Source organism: Pongo pygmaeus, chromosome 6 (assembly GCF_028885625.2).
Source record: "Pongo pygmaeus isolate AG05252 chromosome 6, NHGRI_mPonPyg2-v2.0_pri, whole genome shotgun sequence".
Lineage (NCBI taxonomy): Eukaryota > Metazoa > Chordata > Mammalia > Primates > Hominidae > Pongo > Pongo pygmaeus.
Window position 1 is genome coordinate 80767031 of NC_072379.2, and position 10850 is coordinate 80777880.

General features: G+C 39.4%; 1 protein-coding gene across 2 annotated transcripts in view; it reads right to left on the reverse strand.

The window, feature by feature from the left end:
- The window catches only part of SDHAF3 (succinate dehydrogenase complex assembly factor 3), a 65594-nt gene extending 62465 nt beyond the window's left edge, over positions 1-3129 (reverse strand). The window contains exon 1 of one of the 2 annotated variants that reach the window (XM_054496491.2): positions 2774-3129. In XM_054496491.2, coding sequence (XP_054352466.1) covers positions 2774-2947 — 174 coding nt within the window. In that variant the 5' untranslated portion in view covers positions 2948-3129. The remainder of the gene's footprint in view (positions 1-2773) is intronic. The other variant, XM_063667553.1, reaches the window with a different exon arrangement.
- Between the last annotated feature and the right edge of the window lie 7721 nt (positions 3130-10850).

The window sequence follows — 10850 nt, forward strand, 5'->3', positions numbered from 1 at the left end:
TATTAAGTTAGAAGTCCACAACAGTTACTCTTAGTTTGATGTAAACGTAACCATTAAGTAATATTCAAACAACAGTTGCCAAGTTTGTAATGAGCACTAACTGAAAAATAAAGGCATAAAAATCCATGTCATGTCTAGCAGTATCTAGTATAACATAATCACAAATTAGATGTTTTGAAGAACATGTGGGGGGAAAAAAGGCTTGGAAGTCTTAAGTATATTACTCTCTGGTGATAAAACTTCTCTAGCCGTGTTTTTCTCCCCTCCAATCATTAGCATCTTCTGTAGCCCTACTCTTTCAAAAAGACCAGTTCTTCAAGTATCTTTCCTGGTAGGATCCAACCTACCACGTCTAACTCCCAGGCTTAGATTAAGCTGCCTTGTAACTGTGGTAATTATGTTATCCAAAGAGATTACTACGTTTAAATTTATCTTTACCCAGCTGCCAATTCATTAATTCCAGTAGATCAACAATGGTCGGGGAAGACAGAGAAACTGTTCTCTACAGACGCGTGTCAACTAATAAATTCAGAAGGAATGAGGGAAACAAAAGAACCACCATTGGAACACAATGGCAAAATCCATCAATGAATGCTAAAATTAGTAATCATCTGAAAGCCCGAGAGTACCTACCCCCAAATATGTATTAATTTCAAAAGAGAAAACAGTAAGTTTACAGTAGAGACACCAGGCGGATTATTACTTTAACCAAGTGATCACAGTTATCATCACCAGTAAGAAGTCATGTTAGTATCATGTGCCCTCTGACATTAAGTGTTGAGACGAACACTTCGCCCATGTGGTATTCTCAGTAATGCATAACATCAATTTAACCATGAGAAAACATCGGACAAACTCAAATTGAGAGACATTCCACAAAGTAACAGACCACTACTTTTCAAAAAAGTATCAAGGTAATGAAAGATAGGAAGGCGGAGGAACTGTCACAGAATGCAGATTAAGGAAAAAGAATGACTAAATGCGTTGTAGAATCCCCATTGGATCCCGGAACAGAATAAGGACATTAGTGAAAGGGCTGGCAAATTGTAAATAAGCCTGTAGTTAACAGTATTGTAGCAATGTTAATTTCTTGTTTTTGATCACTGTACCCTGATTATGTAAGATGCTAACACAGGAGGAAACAGGATGTAGGGAACTCTGTACTGTCTTTCTAACTCTCGTGTATGTCTAAAATTATTCCAAGTTTTAAAAAGCTCAATTCCAGTTATCAAGCCTACTAGGTCAACTAACACATTTTTTATTTATGCAGTTCTTTTTTATACCCTCTCTCTCTCCTACAACCTATTATCAATTTTTTCTGAGTTGCTACTCTTTCCTACTTTTTCCCAAAGAGGCTTCCAAGTGCTTACATTTTAAGACTTCTTAAAATAACCTTATTTCCTCTCAACAGACAGCTACTCTCCTTCCTGTACGGCCACAAAATGACCTACCATAAAAAATGTAAAATACTTTAATACAGTATCTTATAGCTTCATAACAATTAGCAATACACAAGTGCTTGTAAATACATTTACATACGTAAATTGAGATGCATAAACACTTATTATTTTATAGATGAGAAAATAAGACTAGAAAAATTATGTGATCTGACACTTAAAATGTCAGAGACTGAATCTGAATCCAGTTCTTCAGGCTCCAAAACCAAATTACCTTATTAAAATAAAGTGCTCTGTGTCTGAAAAGCTTCAACTTCCCTGCTTCAGGCAAGCGAATTACATCAAATACACCATGATTTTCAAGAAAGTTCTAAATTTCCCGATTGTTCTAAATGTCGCTCTTAAAAGCTTCAATAATTATACAAAAAAGAATTCTGGAAGTCAGTGCAAAGTTTGTGTTCACCCTAACCATTCTTTTGATTTTTTTTAAAAAGCAGACTTCAGTCATCTCCCCTTCAACTTTTTAGGCCGAAGAATCGCTTACCTCTATTTTCATATCAGCTCTTAACTCATGCTTTCAAATATGAGCTGTCATTCCAATCTCTAATTCCATTCATTTCTTTATATTTGCAAATGAAAACTAGGGGCAATCCTGCAGGGCTCCAAGTCCCACGAAATACTCTGAATATCTTTTTTCCTTTACTCAAAAAAAAAAAAAAAGTCAAAAGACTTATTGCTAATGCATGCGTCTGTTTAATATTTAGCGCAATGGTGCAGGGCGAAGTAACAGTGACTTGAGACCTGAGGAAACAACTTTCGCCTGACTCAACTGCCACCAGCATTTTTCTCCTTCACAGTTTGTAATCTCCAGCCTTTTGTAATCTTTTTCATGTTATCTGATTTCTGTATCAGCCAAGTGAGAAAATTATTTAAACCCAACCAAAAGCGCTGAGATTAAAGAAATAATAAATTACGGAAAGAAGTCTTTAAATTTGAAAACTAATAAGAGAACCACTAATTTATTAATGGACGCTTACTAGGTGCAAAGGCACTTAAAAGGACAAAAAGCTCCTGAGGTCTTTGAGCACTTAACGACGACTTGCTCATTTTTGTGACCTCCTACCCTCACCCTTCGAGCACCTGGCATCTACAGGAGCTCAAAAGTTGAACTGAATTGGGGACGCTGAATAGGGTCTGCTCCAGTGAGAAACCCGTGGGAGAAACTTTGGAAAGTGTTACCTGAACAGCATTACGCTAATTCAAACAGAACAGGTTGCAGCTCTGTTTAACCCCGCATAGGGGACTGGAACGAGAAACCGGGACACCGAGGAACCCCAAAGGTCTTGCTTGGGCAAAGAAAAGGGGGCGTCACTTGCCTCCCATTCCTGCAAGAAACGCTGGGCCTCGTCAGAACCAACGGTCTTATGTCTCCTAAATTCGTCTTTCACGTACTGGTCGCCCAGGGATTTGAGGTCCGGGGGCAGAACACGGTGCAGCTGCAAGACGCGCTTGTACAATGCCCGGACTCGAGAAACGTGCCGCCCCGGCATAGCGCCCCGCGCCGACCGCCAACTGCGCCTGCGCAGAGGGACGGCGCGTTCCCGCCCTTCGGCGAACTTGCGTATTAGTGAACCGGAAGGCAGACAAAAGAGGGCGCGCGACCTCTATCCGGTTTGGTCCCTTCCAGAATCAGGTCCTTCCGGAAACCCAAGCTCCGGTGCGGGCGGAAAACGGGTCGGTCCTTCTCTAGGAGGGGCGTGGCCCTCGTGGAGTCGCGCCTGCGCCTCGTCGTGGCTTTTTCTGGCCTGCGTCCTGACGACACAGGCCTTGAAAGAGAGAGGTCTGTCGTGGGCCGTTGTCACTTTTCAGACCCACTCCACTGTCTTTTTCATTCAACTTCGTTTCTGTCCTCCTACCAAAGGCCTGAGAAAAGCTTCGTTAAAATCGGGCTCCTCCAGGAATCCTTCCATGGTTCCCAACCCATTTGAGGCATTTAGAGTATTATTGCACCCTGCTTTAGGGATCAGAGTGAGATTAATCTCGCCATCCACTAGCTCACCAACCCACGCTCTTCTCCCAATTTATACTCTGGGCGTGGGCTCTTCCTTGTAAACAACCCAAATGAGCCCAGAGCTGGCCGACTCCTTAGCCGAAGTCAAGTTGGCTGGAGAAGGATCCTTGGGAAGCGTTTTAAACGTATTGTTTCCAGGGCCACGACCCTGGAGATTGTGGTTAAATAGTCTGGGATAATAAGAACGAGGAATCTAGAAATTTACAAAGCTCTATCTTTTGCTAAGGTAATACTGAGAGTAGAACTGGTTTCCAAAGCTGGCAGCTCCTTGTGTTGTCCTTGACTGTCACACGTTTGGTTCTTCAGCAAATCCTGATGGCGTCACCAACAAAAATGCAGAAATCAACCATTTCGCCCCATGTACTCTACCACAATCTCTCTCCACTGGATATTGTGTTAGCTTCCATATCTGTGTTCAGCTTCTGGCCATGACCAACTTTGGTCATGCTCCAACATAAATTTTGCCTAAAATTTCCTCCCTACTCTGAGTTGCTATGTAGGGAAATGCAAACTAACTTAGTATGTAAATAAACTGCAACTGAGAGTATATTCTTGTGACAAATAGCTGAGCTTCAGCCAATCACAGGCTGCCAGCTGATCAGACTATGTGCATATAAGGCAAATACTTCATAATCTCCTGCCCAGATAAGACTAGCCCAACTATAAGCAATCAAGCTGTTTCTGTGGGGCGCTTCCTTTTTCTGTCTATAAATACTGCCTGCCCACAGTGCTGGGTAGAGCTCTCTGAACCTCTCCCTGTTAAGTGCTGCTGCCTGATGAATGCCTTATAAATCGTGTGTGTGCATGCTTGTGCAAATAAACTCTTAGATTTAACTTGTTTAACAAGTTTTTCTTTAAACAATCTAAACTGTAAATCAGATCATTTCACTCCTCTGCTCAACAAAAGCCTCCAGGGATTTTCATCAGAGTAAAGCCCAGTCTCTAGCCCTTAAAGGTTTAAATGTTCTCCTATTGCTTTCTCCCTAGTTAGCCAGTTGCAGCCACACTGGCCTCCTAGCTCTTAGTTCATCTTTTAAAAAGCCAGGTACACTCCCAACTGAGGCCTTGGCACTTGCTGTCCGGTCTACTTGGAATGCTTTGCCAAATGTATCTTCTTGGCTAACACTTTTATTTCACTCAGCGCATTATTTCAGGTCCCCTTCTAATGAGACTCTCCCTGGCAACCCTATTTGAAACCCTGCTTGAAGTTGCAACCTCACCAAACCAAGAATTTCTTATGCTCCTCCTCTGCTTTGTTTCTATATTACTTACATAATTTACTCATGTGCTTATTCTCCATTTATTATCCCCCAACTAGAGTACAAATTCTATGGAGGCAGGGATTTTGTGATTTGTTAGTGACCTGCACTAGGTCTGTAATAAGCACTCAATAAATACGTGTTGAATTAATGTGTGAAACTCACTAACGGTGTCAGATGCCTCATATTCCTGCTGGTGAAGAAGAGGCAGAAATGTTGAAATTTGTGTGATTGTCTCACAGACCCCAGACTTCTTTCTGTGCAAAAACTTTCTGAAAGAAAAACAAGACACACTCAGCTACTGAAGGCAGGTACTTACTCATTTTATTATCCTTTTCAGGGCCCACCACAGTGCCATACAAATAGTAAGCACTTCAATATTTATTGCCTTGAATAGAGCTTCTCCTTTTGCTTAAATTTAGGGAAAATATGTGTTTTAAAAAACACAGAACTTTTTAAAAATTGATTTAATTTGGTATTATGACAAACTGCATTAATGGCAAGGATTGAATGGCAGCATGGTTATTTTGCTTCAGGAAATTTTTTTCTAACTATACTTCATCTGTTAATATCCCTGTAAAATTGAAAATTAATTTCTTGTCCCCGTTTGTTTTTTTCTGGTTTCCTTTGGAGTTAAAGAACATGTGTAATAAATACCTCTTTCAAGAGCCAACACTCTTACAAAAATGTGAGCAAATATTCTGCCAATGAATAAATTAAAAAATAAAGGAATTAATTGAGCCTAAAGAGAGTAGAAAGGGTCCACAAAGCATTGGAGAATCAATACTCAAAAATGGCAGATGATGGGTGAAAGAGAAGCCAAGACATAGTGGTGTGGTTAGGCCTTGAGAAGTGGAATCAAACGATAACAGTGAGAATAATGACAGTTAACCTTTATTTTATTTTTTTTACAACAAGCTGGACAGTGAGCTATGTTTTGAGGACAAAACTTCCTCTGTTTCACTGACCAATTTAGGCTGATCAGTGTTCCTCTTGTGGTAAAAATAGCCATGAACTGAAAATAAAATCACAGTTATATTTCTGGCCACCAATCTAGACCACTACACTTCATGCAGACCTTCCCTTTATCCTTCCTTCATGTGTTTCTTTTTCTTATATGTTACTCTGCAAGTGATTTAACCGCTCTGTGCCCAGATTTTCTCACTTGTAAATGAGCTGGGTTAGGTAATTTGCAGTACTTTCCAACTTTACTAATCTCTAACCATGACTTCTCTCAGATTCCCTTCAAAATTTTTTGTAAAGTGAAAGAGAACATATATCCACTCTTAAATAATTGCTTTAAAATTTTTTGTTTAAAAAAACGTGGGGTAAATGCCTTAAAATTGTATATGGAACACATCACCTAAGCCTTTCAGGGCACACAAAATATAATAACCACCTATAGCCGTAGGGATGATCATCAACACAGCAACTGCACTATTCAGTGTACTGCTTCTGTGGACTACCTCACACACAACTAGAAATGGAAGGAGGCAGCTAGGGACAATTTTTGGCAAGCAGATAGAGAATTTTGAGGTCAAAAGAGATGGAGAGAATTGGTAAATGAGCAAAAATAAATTAAAGGAGAAGAAACACCTGTATGGAGGGTACTGAATTTTTACTTTGTATTATACTCTAGTCTTTACTAAAATGTTGAAAATAAGTCTTGCTTGCAAATAATGCTAAAGCTTTTTTCTCTCAAACGGAAGTGAGAAAGGAGTGGGGAGGGGGAGAAACTGATGACAAAAGATTTGGAAGCTGCTTTACATCATTAGATAAGAAAACAACGTTTTTACAGTCTTGAATTCAGTTGCACAAGTGGCTCAGTTTTCAAATTATAGTTACTCAAATTTCAAGTTCTAAATTACTGAGAACAATGAAAAGTCTGGGACAAGATACATCTTTAACCCAAACAGCTCTCACATGCTTAGAGGCCTAGAGAGATGTACAAACCTGATCTAGCCATTGTGACTACCCATAGTCCCCCAAAACACCACCAGAAATTGTCTTTCATTTCCCACCTTACCTTGGAGTCTCAAAGTTAGGTACATCATTGTGTGACGATGAAAACTATAACAAGGAAAGAATTATTTAACGTTTTTAAATGGTATCTGATATGTCTAATTATTGAAATGCAATGGTAAGATAGCAGATAGTCTTAAAACCAAAATTTCAAGCTTAAACATACTGTTCAAGGAATTAGAAAAGCAAATACATTCATGGAAAGTCCATTCTCTGAAAGTCAATTTAGAAAGCATAATAGTCTTTAGCATTTTTCTGCATTTCTGAAACGTGTTACATAAAAAATATCAAAGAGACGGGAGGCTGAGGCAGGAGAATGGCTTGAACCCGGGAGGCGGAGCTTGCAGTGAGCCGAGATTGCGCCACTGCCCTCCAGCTTGGGTGACAGAGCTAGATTCCGTCTCAAAAAAAAAAAAAAATCAAAGAGAAACTTAATGTGTTTGCATCTGGAGAGAAAAAGCAAACCATAAGGAATGTTTTTAAATGTTTGTAATTGTTGATTACTGAGAACAGAAAATCAACCGAAAGTCCAAATAAAATGTTATATTTTATAATTTAAAGCATTAATGATATACTATAAGATCTAAGGAGGAAATAAAATGACCATTGTTCATAAGCTGAAAAACATTTGACAAATTCAACACCCATTCCTGATTTTAAAATAATAATAATAGCCAGGCGCGGTGGGCTCACGCCTGTAATCCCAGCACTTTGGGAGGCCGAGGCAGGTGGATCATGAGGTCAGGAGTTCGAGACCATCCTGGCTAACACAGTGAAACCCCGTCTTTACTAAAAATACAAAAAATTAGCCAGGTGTGGTGGCGGGCACCTGTAGTCCCAGCTACTTGGGAGGCTGAGGCAGGAGAATAGCATGAACCTGGGAGGTGGAGCTTGCAGTGAGCCAAGAGCACGCCACTGCCCTCCATCCTGTGTGACAGAGTGAGACTCCATCTCCAAAATAATAATAATAATAAAAAAATAGAAATCAATGAATTCTGCAATACAAAAGCCAGCATCTTAGTTGATAGAAAAACATCTGACAAAGTAGGCAAAATTTTGTGTAAAAAGGGAAAAAAATGCACATACAGCTGACCCCTAAAGAATGCAAGGGTTAGGGATGCCAGTTAAAAATTCATATATAACTTCTGACTCCCCAAAAACATAATTACTGTGCAAAAAGGATAAACTAAAAACGCATTGTCTTGTTCGGTTGATTATATTATTCAAATTTTCTATACTTTCTCTTTTTTTTTGCCTCCTCGATCTTTCCATTTCAGTAAGTAGAGATTTGGATTCACCCACTGTTGATCAGAAGCCTTATAATTATGTAAACAGTTGATTAACACATATTGTATGTGTATTGTATACTGTGTTCTTATGATAAAGTAAGATACAGAAAAGAAAATGTTAAGAAAATCATAAGGAAGATACAGAAAGTAAGATATAGAAAAGAAAATGTTAAGAAAATCATAAGGAAGAGAAAACATATTTACAGTACTGTACTATATTTATCAATGCCATAAGTTTATGTCATCTGTTTCCAAGATGAATTGTATGTCAGAAATGGCTGGCAACCATAAGTGCAGACCTCAATCTATGGTATATATCAAGCAACTTAACTTTTTCTTTTAATGTCATAACTTTTTTCTGCTTCTTGGGAGCCCTTCCAGCATTGCTAGTGGCACTTCACATGGGTCCCTTGACGTTATTCAAGATTTACTGTATTGCACTGGATGCAATAAAAAATATACAAGAACTGTGACAGATCTATTTTTACTGGGATATGCAGTTTGCTGGAGAGATGAACTCTTCACGCAGAGATTATTAGCGTCACACAGTGCTTTATTGTTTTTTGTTTTTGTTTTTTGAGATGGAGTCTCCCTCTGTCACCCAGGCTGGAGTACAATGGCACGATCTCGGCTCACTGCAGCCTCCGCCTCCCAGGTTCAAGTGATTCTCCTGCCTCAGCCTCCCCAGTAGCTGGGACTACAGGCGTGTGCCACCACACCCGGCTAATTTTTGTATTTTTAGTAGAGACAGAGTTTCACCATGTTATCCAGGATGGTCTTGATCTCCTGACTGTGTGATCTGCCTGCCTCGGCCTCCCAAAGTGCTGGGATTACAGGCGTGAGCCACTGCCCCTGGACCTAGCGTCACACAGAGTTTTAAGCAGATACTTGCAAACCTGAGCTCACCAAAATAGCAACAGGAGGTGGCTATGAAATTATCACAGTAGAACAGTATGAACCACCATTAATTTTATGCAGTTGTGATTTAATACCATACCTTTATGTTTGTTTACATTTTCTCTACTGGGAATGACCCCATATACAGTCTGTTTGTATGTGTAAGTTTTGATAAATATTAGCTGTTTATAATAGATTTGGGTATACTTTATGGTAACAAATGATAAAAATAAACTAGTGTCTGCATTGTATTTTATGAATTTATGACATACCTCACATTTTCTTAATTTTTTTATAATTTTAGGCTATGCAGTTTGTGAGTTTTGTCAAACTGTCACAAATCTCCAAAAAATTTTCAATGTATTTTTTTTTAAATCCACATATAAGTCGACCCGTGCAGTTCAAACTCATGTTGTTCAAGGGTCAACCGTATTTCCTTAGCTGTGCAAAAAGAATAAACTAAAAACTGCATTATCTGGTTCAGTTGATTATATTATTCAAATTTTCTATACTTTTTTTTTTTTTTTTTTTGCCTCCTCAATCTTTCCATTTCAGAAAAGTAGAGCTTTGGATTCACCCAGTATGATTGTGGATTTGTCAGTTTCTCCACATGAATGTGTTTGTTTTTGGTTTGTGGTTTTGGGAACTATGTTGTTAGACACATTGACTTATGATTGTTATACTTTCTTATACCTTTCAATAACATGAAATAGTTCAAGTTCCTTTCAGTATTTTTGTCAGAAATTGTATTTTATCTGGCCAGGCATGGTGGCTCACGCCTGTAATCCCAGCACTTTGGGAGGCCGAGGGGGGCGGATCACGAGGTCAGGAGTTCAAGACCAGCCTGGCCAGCATGGTGAAACCCCATCTCTACTAAAAATACAAAAAATTAGCTGGGCATGGTGACACACACCCGTAATTCCAACTACTCAGGAGGGTGAGGCAGGGGAATCACTTGAACCCGGGAGATGGAGGTTACAGTGAGCCAAGATCGCGCCACTGCACTCCAGCCTCAGAGACTCAATCTCAAACAAACAAAAAATTCTTTTTTATCTGATATTAATATAGTTATAATTGCTTTTGTTTTGTTAACATTTGCTTCAAGTGTCTTTTTATGTTCAACCATTACATGTCATTTTGTTTTTCTCCTCTTTATTATAACTGGGTTTTATGCAGTCTCTCAGTTGATCAATTTAGCCTATTATTGTGTTTCATGGTCTGTTTGAACTACTCCCTGATGTCATATTTTGTGTTTTCTACTAACCACAATTTCCAGATTTTTTTTGACTGTATTGCCTTTTATTGAACTACCAGTTGGAAACTTTTAAATTCTATTTCTTTTTTTTTTTTTTGTGAGACAGAGTCTCACTCTGTCACCCAGGCTGGAGTGCAGTGGTGCAACCTTGGCTCACTGCAAGCTCCGCCTCCCAGATTCATGCCATTCTCCTACCTCGGCCTCCCGAGTAGCTGGGACTACGGGTGCCTGCCACCACCCCCAGCTAATTTTTTCGTATTTTTATTAGAGACGGGGTTTCAGCGTGTTAGCCAGGATGGTCTCGATCTCCTGACCTTGTGATCCACCCACCTCGGCCTCCCAGGGTGCTGGGATTACAGGTGTGAGCCACCACGCCCGGCATTTTAAATTCTGTTTCTGTTGTTCTAGTCATCACCCTTGCATTTTCAACACATATCCATAATATCATATTGTTCAAACAATATCTAAGGTTAATCAGTTCCTATATGCTCCTCGAAATAAGACAGGAACATTAGCATGATTTTATTTCCCTCCCTGCCTGTCCTCTGCAATGTCCTATGTTGATGTCTATTCCAATTGTAGGTTCAGATTATTGTTCAACTAAGAATAGTTTCCCTATTCTTAGTTAGTGATACACTATCCTCTGTTCTCATCCTGTTC